The sequence below is a fragment of the Urocitellus parryii genome, chromosome 8 (genome assembly GCF_045843805.1).
Source record: "Urocitellus parryii isolate mUroPar1 chromosome 8, mUroPar1.hap1, whole genome shotgun sequence".
In the NCBI taxonomy this organism is placed as follows: domain Eukaryota; kingdom Metazoa; phylum Chordata; class Mammalia; order Rodentia; family Sciuridae; genus Urocitellus; species Urocitellus parryii.
Genome location: NC_135538.1, coordinates 3271751 through 3299621, shown reverse-complemented (window position 1 = coordinate 3299621; position 27871 = coordinate 3271751). Strand labels below are relative to the sequence as shown.

Here is a 27871-nt window from a genome sequence, read left to right as displayed (position 1 = left end):
AACAGTTATTTCTTACATTAGGTTTCATCTGATAAAATTGAAACTGATTATTTTCAATATTTAATCCAAATTTAGAAGACTTTTTTCTTATGAAATAACTAATAACTTTGCATTCTTAAATCCGGATGCTGAATGCTTTCAACCCTCATACCCTCTGAGTTTTCAAGTTTGCTAAATCTCAAAAGTCGACATTAAGTATTTCTCTGGGACATGAAAATGGTGCTTTTAGTATTTCTGGAAGTGTCACACAATGTCACACAGAAGAGGCATCACCTTTTGTTCTCCCAAAAATGAGGTGCACCAACAGGAAGCAGGGGTCGGACAAGAACACACCTGAGCAGAGCCGCCACACAGAGGACTGAGAGAACCTGGACAGCACAGGAGGCATCTGAAAGTGGCCTCTGCTACTGGCCTTAGCAGACTGCTGCCACCTGGGAATGCTGTGTTGGTGCTACCTGATCTTCTGGCTTTACAAGAGAAGGTAGAAATCCAACTCTTTGTATAGTATTTCCACTTCTAAATATTGGCCACTGATTCAGAAAACCCCATAAGCACATGCCAGCCATGCTAAATGCATCTGTCAGAGGTCCTCAACCTTGCAGCCTCCAAGTTGCAACCTTACTCAGCTGATGATTTCCTGTGAATGAGAGATGTTTTGAGAGGGCACTCAGCTTTTGCCACAATTTTTCTGACACCTTAACATGTTAGAATACTGAGAAAATGTACAGAGGCATTTCTTATTTCCTGTAACAGTAGTAGAAATGATATTTACATTACTTACCCTGCTGACTTCCTTAGGAGCTGATTCATCTGAGGGATGAAGGAGAAAACACAATTAGAAACTCTGAGCAGTTTCTGAAATTCAGAGTATGTCATTTACTCTCAACAAATTCAAGGCTCTTTTGCAATGCTTCCTCTTAGAAAATATTACAACTTTATTTTTTAAAAACTATAAAGGTTAAACATAACAAATCAAAGCAAACACTAATTGCAGAGGAAAAACAAAATACCATCACCACAACAGGGCATTTCCAGATTACCTTTTCAAGATTTCAAAGTACCTGCAAACATGGCCACACTGAGGCATATTAAACAATACATTATCTAGATGGGGTTCAACACTTGCACTGTTTTACATGATACAACCCCAGTGAATACGACACTTGCGCTGTGAGGACTCAACCCAGCAGACTTGGAATTGTCTCAGCTCTCCTGCTGAAATAAGGCCTGTAACTGCAGGCATCCTGGCCCGGCAAGAACCAAACTTGCTAACGGTGCTCTCGGCACCATGGGCCCCAGCAGCTGAGCTGCGCACACCAGCTCCACAGCACTGTTGACTGCCAAGTGAGACTGATGGCTTGTACCTGGTCCAAATGAGACCGCTATCCCCTTCAAGGGCTCTTCTCTTGGAGCTGCTACAGGAGAAAGGATGCTTGTATGATCAACAGGGTGTGAGAAACATGCTGGCAGAGATTCCGGTTCCATCTACGGGTTCTGAGTGTCTTGTGACCCAGAGAGCATTTGTGTGACACTAACAGAGAGGGAATGCTACTGGAGTTCAACCTGGCCTGCCCCGACTCTTTGCTCCTTGCCAGACGGCAGCCTTAACATGATGGCGTGCTGCACTGTGTCATTATCCTGCAATAGACTACAGGTTCCTGGGCACTGTGTCTTCCTTAGCAGTCAACCCCAGTCTAGCTGCTAGCGTAACTGCACTGACACACCCTGTGTCACCACAAAGCATGCGTGGGTAAAACATGCCCCACATCTCTGGTTCAGGAATTCAGACAAGGTTATTATTCTCTTTCCTTCTTCAATGTCCATGTTAACTGGCCACTGATTCCTGATGTTTGTTTGCTCTTTAATCCTTCGATTTTTCTCAAGTTCACTATTTACTACCCATTCCTACCGATGACAATCTAGTTACAAATTACATCATCTAACAACTAGTAGATTCCAAGCTGGTCCCTGAGCCCAGTATCTGCCCTAGTAATCATGTCTATGCTAGAAAGCACATGCACAGATACACACACACACAGACACAGACACAGACACACACACACACACACACACACACACACACACACACACTGTTGGTGAAAGCCCTGAACTGCAGTCACTGGCTATGCCGACTAGAGGAAGGTGCCTTAAAGTGGAACACTGTCCTAACAATATGAACCTTTGCCTTTGTTGTCCTGTAAAGAGCATATTCAGAGTGAAAAGCAGCAGCACTGCCTCCTCCTGCCAGTCCACACAGCCTGCATGGGGACCCCGGGGCTAAAGCCAGGACTTCCAAGCTGCCTTCCTCCCCTGCAGATTCCACCTGCACCTTGAAAGGACAGCTAGAAGCAGAAACAGCACTTCACACAGTCCAGCAAGGAAGCCGGCTTTGGAATGAAAGGGTACCGAACCATGGAAAAGAAGGAAATTCCACTGACATAAGATTTGGAACCACTCACTGGCAACCAAAAGGCTCACGACAGAGGACACTGATTCCCAGGCTGCCCAGGGACTCCACAAACACTGTTTCATTCAGCAAGTGAGTACCAAGGAAACGTATGCACCAGGCACTTATCTCTGCTCCCAACAGCTTGCATTCCAGGGAGATGAATAAGCAAGGAAATGATGTTTTAGGAAAACCTTATCTATGCTTGTTAAAGACAAATTCATTTTTTAAAAACATATAAAGAATCCATAATCAAAACATCATTTTAATAATTTCTAAAAGCCTTAGCAAGAATAGTTCATGGAAAAAAAATCATTCCCCAAAGGGATTTCACAGTAAGTACCAAAAACTTTTTATAGTAAATACTTACTGGTATACCTTTCATGGTAACTACTCAATGTTAAGTATTTTATAATTTCTTGTAATTGTGTGTATATTCATTACTTTTTGTGATCACGTTTGCTGATTTTTCCTTTGATACAAAATGGGATTTTACTAAAAATCTACCTTAATTACAAAGCTTAAAGAAATTCAGATTACACTAATACTATTGTGCTCACATAGCCACCAATTTGGTCAAAGGTCTATGGCCACTTGTCATATTTTTCACTGTGTGCTTGGCTTTGAGGCAAACTTCATTAGGGCTGGGGATCAGAATCCACTAACTAATAGACTTCAGAATCAGTAAGGAATTACTGAATTTTCTTACTATATGATCTATAAAAATCGCAATCAAAAGTAAATACCGCTTAAGAAAAATAAACTATGAAAGAAAAAAAATCAAAGTTAAATAAGTTTAACAAATTATTATAGAAGATACAAATAAGATCTACTTAAAATCAAGCATTAAAGAGCTGAAAAAGATTCTTATTCTTACAATATACAAATATTTTTCTTATTATTTTCTAGCATATTCCTTATAAAAGGCTCTGAAAAGACTTAAAATAAAAATATAGATACATAATCCAAAAATGCAGCGGCTAAAAATGATGACAAATGTTTATATTTATTTACATGAAAAGCTGTCCATAATTCAGTCAATTTAGAAAGGAGGGCGATATGGTACTATTGTAGAAGCTTACCTTGGCTTGCTGTATACATTTTTATAAAGTTTTATTTGTATACACACAAATGGATTGCAATTAAAAATTATTTTTTCTACAGTATTTCATGTCTTTTCACAAGTCTGAAGTGAAAAAAATGCAACCATAGACTTCATACATAAACATAAATATGCAACTTTACTAGTATCTTTTTCCTCTACACATTCCCAAATTTTTATAATCACAATAAACTGCAATGTGAATAGAGAGTCTTTTCCCTGATAGATGGATTCCAAAATACAACCTTGTGCGTGAGGACAAAAAATCAGCATTCAGTGCACATGACCAGGTGGAGGTGCCAAAGATGCAGAGCCCTTCCAAGAAACTCCACAGAATTCTTACATCTGCCTGTGGCATCTCTCTGTGTTGGCCCCAAGATGTTCCCGTGCTGCTGGGATTGTGTGAGCCTGCCAACACCCATTCCTGCTCTGGTGCTACTTGCTGCAGTACCCACCCCAGGCAGGGGTGGCCTGCAGCGAGTCAGTGAGAGAACAACCACTGGTGGCACTCCTTAGTTATCCAGCCAGGATCTGGAGCAGATACCCTGCACTCTAACAGGTTCAAGGATGTTCTGGAATTCCCTGAACAGAGAAAACGCCCATCACTGTCACATTTATAATGAGGAAAAATAAAAGCCATCTTATTAAGGCTAAGCAGAAAAAAATAAGCAGACAATTAGCCTAGAAAAAAGAAAGTCAATAGTGATAAGGGAACCAAAAAAATTATGTTTGAAAACATATAACATAAGAGTTAAAGATAATATACTTTATGGAAATCAAAGGCAGAAAATTATGGCTGAGGTGTTTTGATTGCTTAATATAAAAAACAAATGAGTGCACTGTAGGAGGCATTCATTTCCTTGGCTGTGAACTCTGTGAGAACTTGACCTAGAGGTTCTCACAGGATGGACACTGCATTTGTCCTTTACTCTACCCATACAACACTATTTCAAAACATAATCTTAAAAAAAAAAAAAAAGCTAATCAGGAAAAGCTGCAATCTAATATTAAAAACTTTGCACCTCAAGTTCTATGAAAATCATGTTAATATTAGATGTAAAACAAAGAATTTAAGAAAAGGTTTGCCAGGCATGGTGGCACATGCCTGAAATCCCAGTGACTAAGGAGGCTGAGGATTAGAAGGATCCTGAGTTCAAACCCAGCCTCAACAACTTAGAGAGAACCTGTGCAACTCAGTGAGACCCTGTCTGAAACAAAATATAATAAAAGGGCCGGGGATGTGGCTCAGAGTTAAGCACTCCTGGGTTCAATCCCTGGTACAAAAAAAAAAAAAAAATGATTATTAAACTTCTTTAATAATCATTTAGAAAAAAGAGGGAAATGACCATTTCCATGCCTATGTGATAAATTAAGATTGAAAACTACATTTTTCCATTCCAAATTGTGATATTCATATGACCTAACTGAAGGTTACAAAGTCTCCCATAGATAGGTTGATTCTCTGCTCTGCTCTCAGAAAATAGCAAGGAGTAACATGTGGGAAGTACTATGTATCCAAGGTAGCTCCCTGACTGTGGTCACTGGAAAGATTCATTCACTGCACTGCTGTCCTTCAAGACTATTCAACTCACTTTGCCTCCCACACTTCATAGACAGTATCTAACATTCCTAATTACCCCCTAGGGCATCTACAACACACAAGACACACACTTCCACAAGCCTGGCCTCAGTAGGGTTCCATACTGGTTTTGCTCCCTCTTAACTCAAAACCTTCCTACCTTCAAACAGTATTTACCAACCATACAGGTGCCACACATGATTCTTAGTGCTTTCAGTCAGTATCTCAGAGATCAAAAAGACAAAAATAAAACAAAACCTTGTCTTTGCAGCTTCATTCTAAAGGTAGGGGACAATAAGCCTGATAAGGCTCAGAATTAACATAGCAAGTTGAAAGTGCTTTCAGATGCAGAGGACAGGGCCAGGGGCTGCCCAGGTGGTGGGGAAGGCAGAGGCAGGGTGTACAAGTGGCAGTCTTCCAAGGCTGGTACACTGAGGAAACACTGAAGTCCCTGCTGCTGAACTGGACTGTAGCTCTGAATGTAAGTCTTCCGAGACCAGCGAGGCCTCTGGTCCATTCTCTCAGACAACAGACAACTAACCTTTGTCAACATTTATACATTCCTTCCCTGTTAGGAAAGTAGGATACTTTAGAAAATAAATGATTTAGAGCTGGAGTCGGGGCAAATCTCTTCTCAAACATCAGCTTTACTTACCCACCAAAACTGGCTTTCTTGACCTTTCCAAACTTGTTTTTCTCATAGTTATAAAGTGAAATGAGTTAAGATGATGTTCCAATTAAATGAGATTAATGCATCGTTCTTGCACAAAGTAGGCTCTCTCTATAACTGCAGCTTTGCTACCATCCCAAACCAATCTTTAAGTACACGTTGTCTTCCACTGTTAACTAGATATATGTGAGTGACTTAACTTCTTAGCTCAACATAAAGTTCAAGAAGATTTACATAAATTCTTGGCACAGAGTTTCTGCACCCAGCACTTTCCCTGGCTTTGAAATTTCGGCATTTTACCTCTGTCATTTCTTATTGTGTACTAAATAACATAAGAATTTCCCGTCATACAGGAGTCCCACCTACCTGAGCTGCTCCATGCTGCTCAAAGTCAACACAGCAAGCTTAGTGCCCATAAACACAGAGTCAGGTGGCATCCTCTGGCCCCACTTCTCACCATCCCTAACATAACTGGAGTTGGGCCATCCCCATAATTCTTATGGCCTCAAACATAATGAACAATGTGTTAGTTTATTACATCATTGCCTGTCTCCCCCTCACCCACACATGAGGAAACTTCAAGGAGAGCAAAAGTGTTTTCATGTGCAAAATTCTGTATCATTGGTGCCTAGAATTATGAAACACAGTGCAGGACACTGGATAAGTGTATGCAGAATGAACAATTGCACATATGACAACTACCTGATCACCAGCTATGGTAGGTGATTTTATCCATGAGCATGATTAGGGTGATTATGAATATTTATTCAATGAATACTAAGTTTGTATCCTTCCTAAGTGAACTGAATTATTTTAATTCTAAAATTTTATATCAACCAGAGTACCATAAATATAGAATAAAACGTTTGCTCACAGTAGAAGTGAAGCCATATCATATCGAATAGAAAATTTATACAATTCTCTGCAAGAATTTATCCATGATATGACATTATATATTCTTTCAACTTATAAAAAATCTTCATAAAGTGCTCTTAAGTTAACACTCAAATATTAGCAAACAACTCAAATGAACATTTCCAAATATAACATTGCATAGACATATATCTCAGAAACGTCAGTACTACAGAAATGAAAGACAGATGTCTGAATACAAAGATAAGCTGGAGGTTTGGAGTCAAAATGTCACTGTTTTAGTTAGACTGTTTCATTATAGTGACTGAAAACCTGACAAGAATAATTTTAAGAAGGAAAGGTTTATTTGGGGGCTCACAGTTTCAGAGGTCTCAGTCTATAGTCAGCTGGGTCCATTCCTTGGGGCAGGACATCATGGCGGAACAGTGTGGTGAAAGAAAGTAGCTTAAGACATCCCACCAGAAAAGAGAGAGGGACTTCACTTGCCAGATATAAAATATATACCCCAAAGGCACACCCTCCAGGACTCACCTCCTCCAGCCACATCCTACCTGCCTTCAGATACCACTCAGTTAATCCCCATGAGGGGATGAGTTCCATGACTGGATTAAGGCTCTTACAACTCAAACCTTTGGGTGTTCTTGCATTGTCTTACACATAATCTTCTGGGGGTCAGCTCACATTCAAACCAAAATTGTCACTGATGCTATAAAGGCAAAGAGCCACTGACCAGGATTTTATTTCCTCCTAGTTTATGTATAATTTTGATGCTCTGAAATGTAGGGAAAAAGTGACCAAGGGTTTTGATAGGCTGTTTTAAATTCTGAGTAAGAATAACATATTAAATCTGCATATCTGTAGACCAACCAAATGCAGATAAAGTAGAACAGCACTTCCCCCAGGATTCAATAAGAAAAAGAATTTTATTTCCTCCTAGTTTATGTATAATTTTTACTCCATTGTTACCATCCAAAACCATGTGGAAATGGTGAGCAGAACAGTCTAAATTGGAAAACAGTCTTTTAATCTTCTAGTTATCTGTAATCAAATCCTTAAACAAATAAAGATTTGGTGGGCATATATTATTTGTATGATGAGTACACTGCAAATATCTGAAGATACCTGATATGGTTTGGCTGTGAGACTTCCCCCAAAGCTCACGTGTGAGACAATGCAAGAAGGTTCAGAGAGGAAATAATGGAGTTATGAGAGTCTTAACCTAATCTTAGAATTAATGACCTAATGGGATTAATTAATCTCTGTGCTTTCTTCCTCCACATTCTTCTTCTTGTAAGATCCTTGCTTAGCATCTGGATGGCCATCTGAAGTGACAGCTGCCATTTTAAGAAAAGTTTGGCTTTCCCGCCCAAGGGCGTTTCTGAGGAAGGCTCACTACTCCCTCATACCAACCCCACCCTTAACCACCCCATTAGGACCTGCCTGGCTCTAATTCCTGAGCCTGTCCCATAAAAGTCCTGACTCCCAAGCCTGTTTTGCCTCTCTCCATCTATGGAGAGATGGCCTTTATTTGTCAGCTCTGACAAATAAACTCTCATGTATATCACTGCCTTGTCTCCATCTTTCATTTCTCAGTCACCCAGTTCCTCACTTTCCTTTCATTGGTGCTGAGACCTGGGATCAGGTTCCCCAGTGTGCCTGCTCCCCTCTTCTAGGGTCACTGAGTGTCCCTGGGTACTGATCTGAATTCCATCCTTGGGACCAGGTCATCCAATCTGCTGAATGCCCTCTCTGCACCCACCACTGGACACTCCAGGTAAAAACCCTGTCTCTGGTCAACCTAAACGACCTATGGGTCCCAGGAAGTGATCATGGGTCCTATGGCACTCCCAGGGTTACCGTGTGGTCACAGCTTTCACAGCTACAGCTGATCCCTACTGTTGACTACATCTATAGGGGGTATTTTATTTGGGTCCTGGGTTTTGAGAAAAGCCACTGAGGGTGATTGGGAGTTATTCCTGGTGAGACCTCTTGGCCTTGGTTAATCCCTACAGCTTCTGCCCCTGTGTAGTCCTGACTGGGTGCCCAAGTGCCTCTGTGGGCCCTGCCCCTATCGCTTACCCAGCAGTGGTGACAACCCCCTAAGCGTAACTGTTCTCAGGACTGGGTGATACCAGAGACTGGGGGACATCCCACCTCTAAACTCACCTCCCATGTCTCACCATGGGTGGCTCCTCATCCATTCCCTCCCATAGTCCCCTAGGCTGCCTCCTGGCTAAACTAGAGTTTCTCTCTCTCACCCTGGACCTAAACCTCCAAAAAACTAATCCCATTGTGCAATCAGATCTGGCCTCAATACCCTTTGGATAATGACTCTAAATGGCCATTCTATGCCACTCTAGATCCCAATATTATCAAGAATCTTTTCAACTATTGTGAGTGTTCGGGAAAATGGAAAGAGATATCATACATTCAGGTCTTCTCCTCTCTACATTCTAAGTCCTCTCTCTGCAACTCTTGCTCTCCTGAGAGAGTTAGTTCTCACCTTAGTTAGTTCTTCTTTTAATTCTCACCTCCCCTAAGCGTGCTTCCAAAGGGACAGAAGATCCTACCAGGACTCCTCCTCCTTCAACCCAGTAGATGAACCCCCACCATACCACAATTCTCTTTCTGATGAAGCCACCGCAGCAACTGTCCCCTTGGTCCCTCCGCCCGTCTCTCCTCCCACCATATGCTCATGGGCTGCCGCTGCCCAACCCGCATCTCTGTGTCTTCTGCACAAGGTGGCTGGGGTAGATGATGAAACCCGGGTTCATGTGCCTTTCTCTTTGTCAGATCTTTCACAGATAGAAAAGCGGCTTATGTCTTGTACTTCAAGTCACACCACACATATGCCCATATGATCTTGTCTAACACCCTCCTGCCCAAGGAGCACAGGCAAGTTTGGGAGCAAGCTAGAAATTACACTGATGAGATATATCAGACCCCCTCTGCCCATCCGATTGGCACTGGAGCAGTCCCTGATCAGGATCCCAACTGGGATTATAATTCACCTGGAGGAGTAACTAGTAAAAACCAATTCATTACTTGCCTCATGGCAGGACTTAGAAAAGCAGCCCATAAAGCTATCAATTATAAAAAGCTCCAGGAAGTCATCCCAGATAAGAATGAAAACCCTTCTGCATTTTTAGATCACCTGACCAAGGCTTTATTACAATTTACTAATCTAGACCCTAGGACTCCAGATGGGAGACAATAATGACCTACTTTTTCTCCCAGAGTTTCCTGGATATTAAGGCCAAACTAAGGCACCTCGAGAGGGAGCCCCTAACTCCACAAGCTGAGGTTCTAGGAGTGGCCATTAAGGTGTGTAACAGGAGAGACTAGAAGGCCCAGAAGCAGAAATACCAGATGCTTGCTCAAACCATCCATCTGGCCTCAGCATCTGTCCCTGGTTCCACTGGCCCATGGTAGGGTCCCTCCAGACCACCTGACTCTGTTTTAAATGTAGTCAGATGGTTCACTGGGCTCATACATGTCCCAAGCCTTGCAAGCCTCCAGGCCCTTGTCCTAAATGCCATCAGGAGGGACACTGGGCTGTTGACAATCCCCAAGCCCATAGTGGCCCCCAGCCATCTGGCCCTTCTAGTTCCCCTTTCCAACTCTCAGGACTGCCTGTAGAGGACTGACGAGGCCCAGGTCCCCATCACCTGACCACTACCATAACTCCTCGGGAACCCAGGATAACTGCTTGTCTCCTTCCTCCTAGACTGGGGCCACATATTCAGTCCTCAAGGAGTTCTGGAGGCCTACCACTCATCCTATGACCTCTATTGTCAGGGTAGAGGGTAAACCTTACCAACCCTCATAGATACCTAGCCTTGTTTGCACTTTGGCTCTCTAATTTTTACACACTCCTTTTTTGTCATTCCACAGTGCCCTGGTCCCCTAAGGGAAGGACATCCTCACAAAGTTGGACGCTACACCTTCCTCCTCCCCTCATATATACTTCCATCCAGACTCGCCTACCGCTCCCCTGATCCTCACCTTGACCTTAGGACCATCCCCTATTCCATCTGCCAGTGCCCTTCCCATTACCACCTTCTGAGGTGGACCCTACTGTCTGGGATGTTTCAAGTCCTCTATCGACTCACACCACGAGCCCATTCAATCTGTCTCAAGACCCCCACCCTTTTCAGCCCAGTCACAATGCCCACTCTCCCTCCTTGCTGCTGCCGTCCCTTTCCTTCTGCAGAGTAGCCTGTCAGGCTCCTGACAATAAACCCACTTCTTTCCCCAGGCATATGTGTGACTAGTCCTGGGCGACGTTACTTTCACTGATGCCAGTAACTCGACCACATTCTCCCATCAGCGTTGCTCTCCCCTCCAGGGATTTGAGCTGCTTTGGGATCCTGGCCTGAAGGCCCAGCACAATGACCACACACCTTCTTCCATTCTCCTAGCACTCTTCTTCTTCATCCACACTCCAGTCTCATCTGAGTAAGTGACTTCACCCTTCCCCTCCTCTCCTCCTCACAAGTCTACTCCCTAGAGATGGCAGTGACAAGTGTCCTCCCTAGAACTTAGATCTTGGCCCAGCACCAAGATTCTCACCCATCCCTTCCCCTTGGCAAGTTCACTCTCGGGTCTTGGTTCTCAGCTCCTCAGCAGAGCTCGCAAAAGCCCTGGCCAGGCAACCAAGACTCTCTATGGGCAGAGACCAGGACTAGGGAAGTAACGGGTGACTCCTTTCTCTCAGCCCCAGACCCCAACCCGCCATGAGGAACTCCTAAATCCCACCTGACTCACCTCTTGGCTGCCTCCTCGCCCACTAAGCCCTACTCCATTTGGCTCCTGATATAAAGGCTCATCGACCAATTGAAACTTCCAATCTTCATAACTTTTGCCAGCGCTTAGGAAAATGGAAGAAAGTCCCTTATGAGCAGGCTTTCTCCTTTCCCACTCTAAGTGTTCCCTTGGCTCCTCTTACTCCCCGACCCAGCTTCTACTTGCCACTAAAGCTCCGTATTCCTCAAGAGACCCTACTTCGAGACAAACAAGAGACCCAGAACTCTCCTACATTGTAAAATCCTAGGCAGCAATCTCCCTGGCCATGGCCACACTGAAGCTAACATTGAAATACAAAGGACAGACTCAGCAGGCTTGATTAGGGGCTTAAGGGGAAAAAAATAGAAAAAGAAAAACAAAAGTGTCAATTTCACTTTACCCTTGGGTACATACATAAGAAGGACTTCAAAACTTTCTATCTCTTGATCTCACATGCCCATTTCCCTTTACCCAGCTGAAAGGCAGGGATTTGCTTCAGGGTCCTTGGACAGATTCTGGGGCTGACCTTTGCCCCTTTGACTTATCTATGAAAGAGTTTTGACCCTACTATTCAGGGATGGGCCCCTTGCCTATGCAATTTGGCCATAGCTTCTCTATTCATTAATGAGTCAAAGAAACTTACCTTTAGGGCCCCACTCACCATCCTGGCTCCCCATCACCTAAAGGATCTCCTCACCTACAAGGGCTTACATTCCTTACCACTGTGGCCTTTCATCTCTACAGATTTCCCTGGTGGAAGATCTCTAACCAAACCCTGTACCAGCTTCTCTCCACACGTGCTCACCTTTAAACCCTGCTACTCTCCTCCTCACTCCTCAGGACTCTTCCACCTCTCCTCCTCTCTACCCATTCATGCATTGAAACTCTGGAGGAACTCCTTCCACATCCCTCCCACATACAGAAAGGCCCCTTGCTCTAGGCAACATGTACCCGGTTCAAAGATGGCTCCTCCTTCCTTCAGGAGGGAGTCTGTCCAGCAGGGTATGCTATAGTGTTTCTAACCTTGGTTGCTGAAGCGGCTCCTCTCCCCAGTAATACATCCAATCAGCAGGCTGAGCTGGTTGCCCTCATCAGAGCCTTCACTTTGGCAAAGGGAGCCTCCCTCCATGCCTACACTGACTCTAAACACGCTTTCCACATCCTTCTCTCCCACTCTTGCTGTTTGGAAGGAGGGAGAATTCCTTACCACCAAGGGAACTTCATTACTAATGCCCTCTTTATCTTCCATCTCCTTCAGGCTTCAAAGCTTCCCACTGCCACTGGGACTGAGGAGGCAGTTAAGTAACCCCCTTCTCCAGGGGGCATTTCCTTTCCTGACCTCTCTCCTCATCATAGGAGGCCTTTTGCTAATGCTTATCCCCTGCACCATTAGATTATTCAAGACCAGATTCAACGGATCTCTAACCAAACCGTGTACCAGCTTCTGTCACAGGACTTCCAACCCCTCAACAAAATTGGGCCGTCTGGAGTCAGCATCACCCAGCACCTCCTGACCCTCACCATTGCACCTTAATGACACCCCGCACCCCTGACAAGGGTCCAGACGCTGCCCCTTCCCAGCAGGAAGAAGCTAAAGAAGATTGATCTCTGTCCCATCCCTTAAAAGGCCCAATAACAAACAAAAGCGGGGAGGGAATGTAAGGTCCTTGCTTAGCATCTGGACGGCCATCTTAAGTGACAGCCACCATTTTAAGAAAAATTTCACTTTCCCGCCCAAGGGCGTTTCTGAGAAAGGCTTACTACTCCCTCATACCAACCCCACCCTTAACCACCCCAATTAGGATTTACCTGGCTCTAATCCCTGAGCCTGCCCCATAAAAGTCCTGACCCCCAAGCCTGTTTTGCCTCTCTCCACCTATGGAGAGATGGCCTTTATCTGTCAGCTCTGACAAATCAGCTCTCGTGTAGATCTCTGCCTGGGCTCCGTCTTTCATTTCTGGGTCGCCTGTCTCCCAGTTCCTCGCTTTCCTTTCACTTCTGCCAACATGTTCAGCCTCACCTGAAGCCCCAAGGAATGCAGCCTGCTGTCTATGGACTGAAACCGTGAGCCCACAAATAAACTTATCCTCCTCAACAATTGTGCTGGTCACATCTTTTAGTCAAAGTGGCAAAAAGGCTGACTAAAGCACTGCCAAACCACAGCATTCTAATTTTTATAGTCATTCCCATGCCTGCTGTTTGTAAACACTTATTACCTAACTTTTCCTATATCACCACAGGTAACAGTAGGATAACTGGAAAAAAAAAGTGAATTTTAAGCCACTCAATACCGTACAAAATTAGAGGTCTTTAAAATTTTAATTATATCCTATCTCCTATATAGACCTAAATGCACATAAATATAATTCATATTTTCTAAGTGTCATTCTGAATAAATTATTTTAACTTGCTCTTTCAAACTAAAGATACATTATGATATACACCCAGACATAGGTATATAAATCATTTTAAGATTTTGCTACAAAATCATGGTACTTTGTATGTATGATGCATACAACAGACCACTATGCTGCATTCCAATGGTGAAATTATTTTAATTGACTTCACTAATCACACACACATACAGACTTCCCAAAGTTATACACAATGCTAACGGACACACTCTTGTATGCACACCTGTGTGTGTCTTCCTATTAACATATTTAAGTCCCTAATGTTTGGTTTCAACAAATACCACTGCTTTGTTAAACATTTTCAAAGTATAGCCTTTGCTCAGTAGGATTTTTGTTTAAACTAATAATAGTTTAATAACCAGCCAGCCAATTTCTATTTGTTAAAGATTTTAATCCACAAAATGGAAAATTTTATGGCTAAAAGATCCTCAGAGACCATATAGTCCCGTCTAATATAACAGGAGCCATACAAACTCTGACCCCAGTGCCCAACCACATTCCCATGCCATGCCTCTTCCTCATTCACCACTGATCCATTCCATCTATGTGTAAAAAATCTCCTTCCTCACTTAAATAATCCATGTTCCAAGAGATAAATCTATTTTGTCCAGTGCTAGCTCTCTGAATGGGCATCCAGTAATCAATCCTGTAGTTGAATAAAACCAAATCACTACTAGGGTTTCTGGTATCCCTGTTGATCCAAACTATCACCTGGGTCAATCTACAACGTGGCTATGTGTTCCCCCTGCCACATAGAAGCTTGCTACCAATAAGTGACTGAGACAGGGTGCACTTGGTACTTGGTATACAGGACCAAAGTGTACAGAAATGAAAGATGCAGCTTCACAGGGCCAATAGAGGAAGCAGAATGAGGTGCAGTTATCCTTCCCAAACTCAGCCTAAGCATAAAAATGCTAGATTTAGTCAATTTATAGTCAGTACTAAGGAACCCAAAGAGGATCCTGTCCAGGGAAACCCCAGAGGGAGCTCAAGTTTCAAAAAGCAAAGATGATGAGTGTATTAGGGTTCTCTAGAGGAACAGAATCAACAGGAAGTATGATTGTAAAAAGGGATTTATTAGATTGTCTTACACAACCAGAAGCTGGTTACGAAATGGCTATTTGCAGGCGGGAGAGCTGGAAGAACCAGTAGCTGTGCTGTCCAAGATGCTGGCACCTCAGAATAAGAAGGAGCTACAATGTTACTTCAGTCCCAGATTGAAGGCCTCTGGAAACTCCCTGAAGAATCACTGGCAGAGGGAAGGAGCAAGAGTCTAAAATCCTCAAGTGATCACAGCAGCAATCAAGAACCCCTTCAAAAAGAATCAAGCTCGCATCTGCTGCTGCTTCCTTATTCTTCCAACTTGTACTCCATCCAAGCCTCCAGCCTTTTGGATAGTGCTGCTCACAGTTAGGGAGGGTATCCACTGCAGTTTGCTATCCCCTACGCCAATTGTTCCTAGACATACCCTCACTGACACACCCAGAAGCCTCTTAACCTTAAGCATCTCTTTATCCAATCAAATTGACAATTTAAATTAATCACTATAGCAGGAGTTCCAGATACAAGGCAATGTAAGTTCAAGAATTTGAAGAAGCAGGAAACACCAGGTAGTAACAACAGCTCAGAAACGGGATCCAGGCAGGGCTGCAGCTCTCAATGGTTTGGTTGGGAAGTATAAGACAGGAAGCCAGGGAACTTGGGTCTCTAATGGAGTCTCAGAGGCCTGGTGGCTTGCAACAGGGCAGCACAAAATCACCCCACCCAAGAGCATAATCCCTAAAGACTACCACTGCCATCACAAAGTCAAAGAAATGATCAAAACCCCCACTTTACCCACTGGACAAGCACAGGTGTTAAACCTGAGTCAACCTACTCTCCTGGAATGGGAGCAGGATAGGCAGGATATAGACATAGTAAATCAGGATTGTTAACAGAATTCTAACTCTATATTTTGAATTGATGCAGAACATTCCATAATATGAATATATCATAATTTATTCAATATCTCCTCACTTATGGCCATTTAATTTGATTTCAGTAATTTCTGTATATAAGCAATGATATGATGCTATTATGGGATGCACATCTTTAATATTATCACTATGTAGAAAACATGGACTATTCCCTCAAAGGAACAGTTACAGATAGAGGTCATTTTCCTATAAAAGAGCTTTTGTATAATGCATAATAGACAGTAAGCACAGATGAACAGTAATACTGGCTATGTGAGCAAATTGTAGGCATATCCAACACAGTATCATTTCTAAGTAAAAACGCATTAATTTGGTAAAAAGGAAAATTACTGTTCTTGAGAATACACCTTTGATTGAGAGGAACACCATCTCAGGAAAACTTCTGAAACCTGCCAACTTTGCCTTCAAACTTGCTTTCAAGCATTTTAAACTATAGTAAGACCATGTGCTTTGTTATACTCCAAAAACTGTAAAATACTCCATTGAGTTCCCAGACTTCCTTATCTGTAATTTTTATTCTAACCAGCTAGAAGTAACATGTAATTTCTCTGAAGTTTATTCTAGTACAGTTGAAATACACAATGTCTCTTAGTCTCCTACCTCCCATTGTCTCTTAGGCCTCCTCCCTCTCATTGCAGTGTCTGATGCCTCTGTCCAGGAATCACAGCTCCTAGAAATCACCCTTGTCCGTTCAGATGGGACCAGGAGCCTTAGCCCTTTAGAACTTATGCCATGGACGAGCCCTCTAGAAATCCCTGGAAGAGCTCTGGTTGGCTGAAAGTGAGTTCCATCCTTGCAGTCCTGACAACTAGACTTTCCTGTTTCCCTTCCTAGCACTTCTGTTTCAGGATGGGATTGGAACTCTGTCCTGCATCCCAGCATGCCTGACAAGAGCCCAGTCAGACTGAGTAGGAACTCTCACAAGGATCCCAATTTGTGTAGAAGGTGCTAAAAAAAAGGAATGAACCCTTTGTTCCTGCAGCATGAGCAGGCTGGAAATCTGCTTGGAGTTAACTGAGACCTTCACTTCCCTGTGCCAGGAAGACACAGGAGGACAGTGCAAAAAGAAAGGAGCTGGAAACTGAAGGACAAAGTCTACTGATATCCTACCCCTTAGGAATGTTGGGAGGACAAAATCAGATAGCACAGTATTTACAATTAATGCTCATTTTTCCCTTATATGGATGCATCATGAGACTCTTAAATTTTATGATCCACTCAGAAGACGGACACCACAGGCACCAGTGTCCAGCTATACCAAGCTCAAGTTCAGCAAGTCTCTTCCCCAAGTTCAGCAATGACCAAGACTGCATCCCGTCTCCTTCCAGATCTGTCCAGATCCCCACCACGACTTGAGCTGCTCAAGAAATGCAGCATAACAGTGGAATGACTTTTAGTTCCCCCCTTTTCCCTTGTTATGAGTCCTATTATTTTATTTTGGGGACTTTTAGGATCATTCAAGTATTTTTCGTTTACTGTTCCCTTTAAAACAAGATTCTGAAAATCTTATGCAAGTTTTAAAGTTGTCTTATGATAAGTTTGTTATTGATAAAGATGTACAAAGTATCACCTCAAGTAAAACAACATTTTCTTAGACTTCAAACAACCTCAAAAAAAGAGTATGCATATTAAAGAAAATCATTTGAATAACTACTTAAAGTATACAATTATTTAAAGTCCAGAAGTAAGGAAGAGTTTTTCTCAAACTTAAAACTAGTACATATTAAAAAGGTCATTCCTTATATTTTCAAAGAAGTCTTATCCATGCATAACTGACATGTATGTTTAAAGTGAACAAGATGACAGATGTGGATATGTGAACAAACATGCGTGGCCACTGTCACAATTAAAAGAACACATAAACCAAAAAAACTTCCAGAGAACTGTGTAATCCCTTTAGATTCCCATCCCAAGCAATCCATAATGCAATGCCTATATTTTGAATAAAAACAACACATGGAAAAGCCCTCTTTTGTGTCTTGCCTCTTTCACTTAGCATCACTGTTCTGAGATTCATCCACATTGTGACTTACTCTTTTTATTGCACAGTAGTACTCCACTATACATTGGGCACACCACTCTAAGTCCATTGATGTCTTGTGCACGAGTTGCATCCAATTTGATTCCTATACAAGTTTTCACCTTGACATAGGCTTTCATTTACCTTCAGTAAATAATCAAAAGAATGGCTGGGTCACAAGGTAGGTATGTGTTAAACTTTTAAGAAACTGCCAAGCTGTTTTCCAGAGTGTTTATTACTTTTTAACATTTCCTTGAGTGACATTTAAGAGGTTCAGGGCCTCCACATTCTCCACAACCCTTGGTCTAGTCAGTGTGTTAAATTCTAGCCACCATCTGAGGTAGTGACAGTTCACTGTATTTTCGTATCCACAGCTTTAATGAGTTCTAATTTATATACATAAAAGCGCCCCTTGAATGTATACACTTCAGTGTAGTAAGTTCACAGAACTGTGAAACAGCCACAACAACCCAGTTTTAGAACCTTTCCACTATCAATGCAGAAAGTTCCCTCTTGCCATTTATGCATAATCCCTCCTCCTACCCACAGCCCAGCCTCCACAGTTAAGGTGCTCTCTTCTCAGATCTGCTTTTACTGTACACTTCATATAAATGGAATTTCACAATGTTTACCAGTTATTTCTGGTTTCTTTCACTTAGAATATTGTTACCGAGGTTCACCCAAGTTGGAATATGCATCCACACTTCATTACTTCGCATTATCTAATGAAGTACCTAATAGCATCACATTTATGGACATGTCACATTTACTCTATCCATTCACCAAATGATGGTCATTGGAATTGTTTCCATTTGGAGCTACCTGTAGAGATCAATGCTGCTATGAAGAATCATGAATGTTTATGGATTTGAACATATTTTCCCTCTTCATATATCATCAGGAGTGGTAAATATAACTTTGATAACTTTTAAGAAATGGATAAACTCTTTTCCAAAGTACCTATACCATTTTGTTTCCCAAAATCATGCCTAAGTGTTAAGAGTTTAACCACATCCTCACCATACTTGTTACTATCAGTTTTGTTATATTTAAGCATATAGAATATGTTATGGTTTGGATGTGAAGTATCCCCCCAAAACTCACATATGATACAATGCAAGGAGATTTAGGGGAGAAATAATCGCATTATGAGACCCTTAACCCAATCAGCAGATTAATCCCCTGACAGATTAACAGTGGTAACTGAAGGTGAATGCAGTGTGGCTAGAAGAGGTGGGCAATGGGGCTGTGCCTTTGGGTATATATTTTGTGTATGGCGAGTGGAGTCTTACTCTGTGCTTTCTGATCATCATGTGAGCCACTTCCCTCTACTACACTCTTCTACCACTATGTTCAGCCTCACCTTGGGCCCCGAGGAATGGAGTTGGCAGTCTACAGACTGAGTCCTCTGAAACTGTGAGCCCCCAAATACATTTTTCCTCCTCTACAATTGTTCTTACCAAGTCTTTCAGTCATGGTAGCAAAAAAAGCGAAAACAGAAATCTCATTGTATTTCCTAATATTCAATGAATTAAGCATCCTTCATTAGACATTTATACATCTTTGAGATAATGAACAAATACGTCGCCTTCTTAAAAACTGTGCCTTCCTATTTAGTTTAGGAATTATTTGTACATTCTAAATGCAAGTCTTTAATTGTTTAATAATTTTTAAAATTTTATGCATTATACTTTTGGTGGCATATGCAAAAATCTGCCCCACCCTAGATGATGATTTTTATCCAATTTTTTCCTTAGAAATTTTACAATTTAGCTCTTACAGTTAGGTACATGATCCATCTTCAATTATCCTATGAAATGAGAAAGAGCTAGGTCTTCTTCTTTTTCCCTTCATGTGGAGGTATAGCTCCTTACCAACAACTCTTTACTCAAATTGCTTCGATATATTTGTTCATTAGAAGTTAACCAATTTATTTCTGGACTTTGTGTTTTGTTGATCCACATGTCCATCTCTGGCGCAGCATCAGTCTTAGATAGTGTTTGCATAGTAAATATTGGAATTATGCATTCAAGTCCGCAATACTGAACCTTCATTGTCAACTGTGATCCAGGTTCTGCTGTGCTCTTTGCATTTCACTGTATATGTTACCACTGGCTACTCAGTTTCTACAGAAAGATTTGCCTGGTTGTTGAGGAGTGCACTGGATCACTCTGGGGAGAACTGTCACCATAAATACTGAATCTTATAGCTCATGAACATGAAATCTATATCCATGTAGATTTCCTTTCATTTCTCTCTATAATGTTTTACAATTTTTTATTTTACAAATCTAACACTTCTTTGGTCAAAATTAATTATTAAAATTAAATTATGTAAACTTAAACTGCATAGATTATTTTTCAAAGATAACAAATCATGACAATTCCCCAGTGTCTGATTATTATGTAACATTTTACTACAATCTAAGATCTTGAGATTATGTCTCTTGGTTCTGAATAGAGGAAATACTATATTGTACTGTGCAACTATGCATCTCTTTTTAAAATTCTTATTTGATGACCTCATAATCAGTAGCTAATAATGAGTCAAAATGGAAAAACTTAAATACTATGTTAATACAATGTTTGATAATCAGCTCCCCCAGAGGAAAAATTTTAAAACCCTGATTTGCAGCATTTTCTGATTTCTGTGATTTAAAATCACCATAGCTAATATCAAGCTGCCGTCTGTCTTTGCTATCAATTGGCTCATCAAGTTCTTGTGAATTTATCAGTTGGATGAGCTAATACAAGCATCTCCAATACACCAGTGATTCCGTCTACTAATATTTGTCATCAGGTGCATTAATTTGTATACTTCTGAGTACATAAAACACTGAGAAAGTTAAGTAATTTCTGTTATTTGTATGAACCTATACAGCTGCATCCTTGAAACACTTCAAAAGTATTCAAAATAAGGGTGACTGGATATGATTAGTGCAGGCTGCATGCATTTATGGAAATACCACATATGCTATAACATTTCTATTTATTTTTTAATATCTTCTTTTAGTTGTAGTTGGACACAATACCTTTATTTCATTTTTATGTGGTTATGTGGTGCTGAGGATCGAACCCAGGGCCTCACACAGATTAGGTGAGTGCTCTACAGCTGAGCCACAACCCCAGCCCCTGCTACAACATTTTAAATAAAAATAAAGTAAAATAAAATAAATAGCACTTATTTCACAGATATACTCTAAATAAGTTGGGGAAACATTGGTACATTTCTTAAGTGTTCTAGAATTAAAAATTGAATTGTGAACAAGAACTCACTTACATGAAAAGCAGCGCTCCTTTCATATTTCTTAATTAATAGCAGACCTACAAAGATTCAGTAGCAAATATAGTTTTGTTGTAAAACTAGTTTTATTATAAATTGTCTTCAAAACAATGAAATTTATCAGAGAAGACAAAATTCAGAATACACAACACAACTTGTTTCATTTTACGTCAAAAGATGTCTAGTGAATGAGGAGGTTCATTCACCATCTTATTCAATCATCATCTTATAAATACAGTTAAAGAAACATTATCTAATAGGAGAAAATATATTTATACTAGATGATCACTGGAGAGGTGGGCTAAATATGAGAGAGATTTTCAAGGGGCATATTAACTATCTGATAGACTATTTTCATGAAAAGGCAGTAAGCAAGCACTAAGCATTGCTATCATATGATGGAAATTAATTGTATAGTGATTATAAAGTAATTGTTTCCTAGTTTTATAAAAAAAAAAAACTTAATAGTAATTTCCCAAACATTCCCTTTCACACTTTTTCGATTTGCATGCCAAGTTGTCAGTTAAGACAGGAATGTTAATGAATTTGAGCAAAGAAAAATGTCACTAATGTACTGAAATGGTCTTCAATTATCAAAAAATGCCCTGGCTTTAGACAAATACATCATATTTTGTATGCCCAACAATGTCAGAAAACAATAAAATGTCAATATAGAACTGAACAGCTTTATTAAGTTAATTATATAGAGTGTTCAGAAGTTTTCTTAACATAGACTATTATTTCTTTTTCATACCCAAAATTGAACCCAGAGGCCTTTACCACTGAACAATATCTCCAGCCCCACTTTTTTCATTTTTATCTTGAAACATGGTCTTGCTAAGTTGTTTAGGGCCTTGCTAATGTGCTAAGGCTGGCTTTGAACTTGCTATCTCCTCCTGTCTCAGCCACCACAGCAGCTGGGATTTCAGGTCTGCCCACTGTGCCTGGCTACAGACCATAATTGCTTAAACGATGGTAGTCTTTCATTAAAAGCCACTCATGGGAGATCTGGAAAATTATCAAATTGCAGTCTTCATACCCCATTATACCTATAAACATTAATATGAATGCAGAGCTTTATAATAAAGCATATTTTAATATATTTATTTTTAATAAGTATATTATTTATTTTCAGCGTAAGTAAGACTGGATACTTTAAAAAGCATACTTATTGATTCATTTAAAAATAATAAACCCATTATATAAAACATATATATTTTTATTTTAAATTACTATTTTCCAAAATAAAAGAAATTAATGGGGGAAAGGGAACTGTTTCATGTTTTTGTAAATCTTTTTTGAAGTCTGGATTAATTTTAAAATGTTGGATTCTCTAATCTTGTGCAATTGAATCTTCATCATTGTATAATTTTGGATGAAATATATAAAGAACATTTGGTCTCATAAATGTGTAGTCAGGACAGGGAGGATATTTTATAGGTCTTTGAAATAATTCTATACTTTTTAAAATATTGCACCAAAATTTGGCAACTGAAAATTTCTCAAAGAGTGGCTGCGAAGTAGATTCTAAAACACTCTCTAAGCCCTCTGGCACCTGCGGTGGCTGCTGTGACGTATCACAAAGAACCCCTCAGTCAAGAACTTCCTCCCCGCTGGCTGGGAAGGCTGCTTGGCAAACCCGACTCTTCCAGGACTGCCTCCCGTGTGGCGAGTTGCCACCACCTCTCCATGACCCCACTGCTCCATGACCCGACTGCAGAACTGCATGGGGGAGATGTGCCGTGGAGAACTTCCTGCCTAGCCTCCTCCTCTAGCACACACTCCTGCCTTCTCTCCCCTTTCCATTCCTTCCCTCCTGTCCCTCATGGGTTACACCCTTCATAGGTGTCTATCCCATGAGAACTTCCTGCCCCACAACTAACCTCTACCTCCATCTTGTGACAGAGGGCTGGGTGAGCAGGGCAGGGGGAAGCCGCATTCCAAGGAGTGCAGTGAAGCACTAACTTTGAACAACATCGATAATACTGACACCTATATGGGCACCAGTGCTACTGAGTGGCACAACAGCCCTGCCACCTCCTGCTATCCCTTTCTGTTCTAAGGCCCTAAAGCCTTCCCTCCCTAACTCATCCAGCTGAAACTCCAGGGTGCCCATGATCCCTTCCTCACCTATACTCACTCACCCAGCTCTCCACAGTCCACTGACTTGGTGAAACCACCACCCTGGTCAGGTTCAACGGTATGCCTACTTTATCAGGCTGACTGATGATGCTCCATATGAAGGCACAACCTGCATCGTCCACAGGGCCATCAACACTGCCACACTGAACTACAGAGAAGGCACCTACCTAGCAGTTGCAGATGACTATTTCCCACCTTTTGCCCTTGCTTCAAAACTCCAATACCTCTCTCCCTGTGTGCACTGTAAATGTGAGGCTACTCTCCCACCATCACATGCCATCTCCACCTGTACTAATGCATCCAGGGGTCAATGTGTTCCCTCCTACCTCAGGTCATCCCCTTCACTTGGTGCTATTTCCCATTCTCTCACCTGGTCAAGGGCACCCCTCCAGCAATCTCCCCTCCCTCTGCATCAATAAATTCCCCTGCCTGATGAAACAGTACCCATCAGCATATAAAGAAGCCCTTATTTTCTCCTATGTTAAAAACAGAAACCTCTCCCTCCCAATACAGCTTTCTTTCACCTCTCTTTCAAAGTAAACCTTAAAAGACACGTGTATACTTGGTGATGTGTACACTTTGGTGATGTGTACTTGAATCTTCATCTGCAAGTCTCCTCCTTTCTTTTGAGTGACATTATTCCGAAAGAAGTGCACATATCTAAAAGAAGTTCTCTCGCCCATTTTTATTGATCCAGATCAAAGAACCTTCAACCACCAGTCATAAAATCTACTTGATGGCAGTGCTTCTGCTGAAAATAGGAAGGCACTGGCAGTCTGGCACCAGCTCACATGTTAAGGATGCTAGGACAATTGTGAGCAGCTTTCATGTGTCCAAAAGTGACTTCCATTACCCATGCAGGAGTGAGGTCCCCAGGAGAGCCTTTGAGGCTTCCAAACAGGCCACGGATTTCTTCTCTATTTATCCAAATAAAATCAGTACAGAAAACGCTAACAGGACTTCATCCTAAAAAGCATTCTGCCCTTCAAATTACATACATTATTATTCTCTTTAGCATGTTCTTATCCACAACAAGGCCACAGAAAAATATAACAAAATCTACCTTTAGTCAATGCATTCTAGGATACTAAAAAAGACTCATTTTCTCTAGTAAGAAATTTATAATTACTCTAAAGACTTAAGTTTCCAATTAATATAAAGAACTGTATTTTAATACAATGTGTTAGAAACACAATATTTCATATATATGTGTGTTTGTGGTGTTGGCGGGGGGTTGGTGTGTGTCTACGTGTGTGTGTGTGTGTGTGTGTGTGTTATCTTACCATGAATCAAAATCAATTTTATTTAAGACCTTGCAGTGAATTATTTCTTTACCATTAATCTCTGTTCTTCAAATGAGCATTTAACATACCCATGTGTCACACTGCGTAAGGTCAGAGGCTTGGTAAACAGAAGACAAGCACTGCCACTCAGGAAAGGCAGAGACAGTGAGCAAGAACAAAGGGCTGACACCAGTGACACCATATGACGTGGTGTTACTATGAGGAACAGCATGAGACGTGCTCTATATTCTAAGTTTGGTGATGTTTACTTGAATCTACATGTATGTCAAGACTCACGAAACTGTATCTAAGAAAAACTGAAAGTCAGATGTTCCTAAAATCATTTTTTAATATACATAGCTGTCATTCTGTAATTAGCATGTATCAGGTGCTGATCCTTACATCAATCCTGTGAAGCAGATTTTATTCCCATTTTAGATGTAAGGAAACAGCTTTCAGAAATTAAGGTAAAGTAATTAAATGAGGTTATTCAGGTAAATATTAAGTGGCAGTTCCCAAATTTAAATATAAATTTAAGTTTATAAATTAAATTAAATTTGGGCAGGCTTTTTAAATTTATAAATTTAAAAAGCCTGTCTAAAATATTTTTCTGAACACTATGGTGTTATAAGCATATACTGACTTCTGAAAAGCACAGCTTCATTCAGATCCATGAATCATGAGAGCACAGCAATTTAAGTGGAGTGATGAGAAGAGGGCACAAGTTAAAATGATACCAATATGTCACGGGGGTCAACAAGGAAAGACCTTCACTGAAACAGAAGGAATTTTGCGTAGCAAAAATTAAAGATGAGGGTGAGACGACATTCGGCAAATTTCTGTAACTTAGCACGAAACTGACATTTGGGTATCTGAAAAGTTATAGAACACTTTCACATTGACATCAGTGGCATTTAAGAACAGACTAGAACACACTGCAAGTACTTTTGCATTTGACAGATGTAAATGGATTCTAACTTGGTGAAGGCACTCAGTGTGTTCTTAGTCACAACACACACTGTTGACTGCCCGCCATGAGGAGGCTCAGCAGACCCACCGCCACGTTTGCCAGTACTGCTGATGGAGTTCCCTCAAGTCACCCCTGCCTCCAGTGCTGCATCTGGGAGGCAGTTATTACTGTCCAAGAAGAATATGTTTTTTCGCACCAGTAAAATTGTTAAAATTAAGTTTTCTACCTTAAGATTTTAATGTGTTCATTATGATTAGTAACATTCAAGAAGATAGGAAGAATCTGAGTTTAAAAAAATCCAGATCTCATCAAACCCAGATCTTAGAATAAGTAATGTGAGAATGTGCTCCAGAAGCTTGCTGTATTCACGTGGACTAAACAATTGTATGCTCAGAGGCAGAAGGACCAGGAGACAATGCAATTGGCCTACAAAAACCTGCTGTTACAGGTGACTTTTCAGGCTCTGGGGACAGCCCTAGTAATGTGCCTCAAAGTTAATTGTAAAATTTGCAGAAAGCATCTTAACACCATGGGTTGAGACATCTTTCTCTTGCCACTCTGATCTCCTGGTTCCCTTCCTCTCATGTTGAGCATCACTGGAATGATCACAACATCTTCAGGATCCAGCTAAAATAAAATCACTGAGTTGGGGACATATTTAGTGTGGATTTAGGGGGACATACTGATGAGCTTCCCTATCACTTTCATGGTCCTCCCAGACATACACTTAGCACCTCTCGTACAACCCATCCCAGTTGGGGGCACTGAATGTCAATGACTAGTATATCTGTGTTAATTTATGTTTACAATCCAAAGAAAACTTGAAAAGCCCTAAAATGTTACAGCTTATATATGACAGCACTCTGATGCAGGTTTTCTAAGCTTTGACAACAGTCCGAAAAATTTACCTAAAACTTTGCATTAAAGGTAGAGTCTTCTTTATCCAAAATGCTTAGGACCAGAAGTACTTCCAATTGAATTTTTTTTGTTTGTTTGTATATTTTTGTATTTTGGAAAACTTGCAGATACATAACAAGATATCTTGTGCCGCAGTCTGGCTGGGCACAATTCAGGAGCCACTTGTCAAAAGAAACGAACTTTATTTTTAGAACACACACACCAAACCACACAGCTCCTCAGGAAAAACCTTCAGAGCCCAACTGCCACCACCAGCTTCCCACAAGCCTCTCAACCTCCCCCACTCCTCCTGCTCTTGAGGCTGATTGGCTGGGTTGTGTGGGCGGAGCCAAAAAAAGTCCCCCAATGAGCAGCTCTGTAGTCTGAAAGGCGGGGGGGGGGGGGGGGGGGGGGGGGGGGGGGGGGGGGGGGCTGTGGCTCTCAACAATCTTGGGATGAAACTCAAGTTTAAATAAATATTCCATTTATGATTCATATATCCTGAAGATGACTTTACATAACATTTCTAAGGTGAGTGCATCTGCCTTGATCTATCATTTGGGATCAATTGTGAAATTTTTCACTTGGAGCATCACATCAGGACTCAAAACATAAGTGATTTTGGAATATTTCAGATATTCAACTTTCATTTCAGAGACCTGAACATATACTAATAATGAGCTTTAAAGACTAAAATATTTGATATTTTTAAAATATCATAACAAATTTAAACTCTATCTCAACCATGCTAGTAGAAAAAAAAATCTGTAACTTCTCTATAGAAAATAATAGTACAAAATCATCATATAGGAGTTTCAAAAGTTATGTAGCCAATGTATGTAGTGAAAAATCCTACAGGGATGATTCTGAGGGTTAATTAATGCAGCACCATGTTAACTTTCTGGATTTGTGTGATGTTTGTGGTATGGTGATTTCTTTCTCAAATGAAAGGAAAATTATTTTTATACCTAATACACCTAATTGGAGTCTTCTGATTTCTCTACACCCTCACCAACACTTGTCATCTTCTGGACATTTTTAAAATACCATTCGAACCACCCTAATGGGTGTGAGGTGGCACCTTACTTGGTTCAGATTTACATTTCCCTATGATGCCAAGCATCTTTCATGCACTTACTAGCCTTTTCTATACTTCTTTGGGGGAAATGCCTATCCAAATCCTTTGCCCATTTTCTTAATTGTGCCATTGGTTTTGTTGCTGTTGTTAACTTGTAGGTGTTTCTTATATATCCTACATATGACTCCTTATTAGAGATGGGATTTGCTAATGATCTGTCCTTTTCCCTTGTCGCCTTTTCAGGCTATTGATTGTATACTCTGAAGAGTACACTGAATTTTTTGAGGACAGGTTTATTTAGTCAAAACAAGAGGAAGAAATGAAATAACATCCATGTGAGTAGTGACTGATGAA

The 27871-nt window shown here is 41.0% G+C and overlaps 1 protein-coding gene across 1 annotated transcript in view; it reads right to left on the bottom strand.

The window, feature by feature from the left end:
• The window catches only part of Pde10a (phosphodiesterase 10A), a 261069-nt gene that overhangs the window by 107055 nt on the left and 126143 nt on the right, over positions 1-27871 (bottom strand). Inside the window, exon 3 of the mRNA XM_026393143.2 lies at positions 782-810. Within this exon, the coding sequence (XP_026248928.2) occupies positions 782-810 (29 nt within the window). The remainder of the gene's footprint in view (positions 1-781; positions 811-27871) is intronic.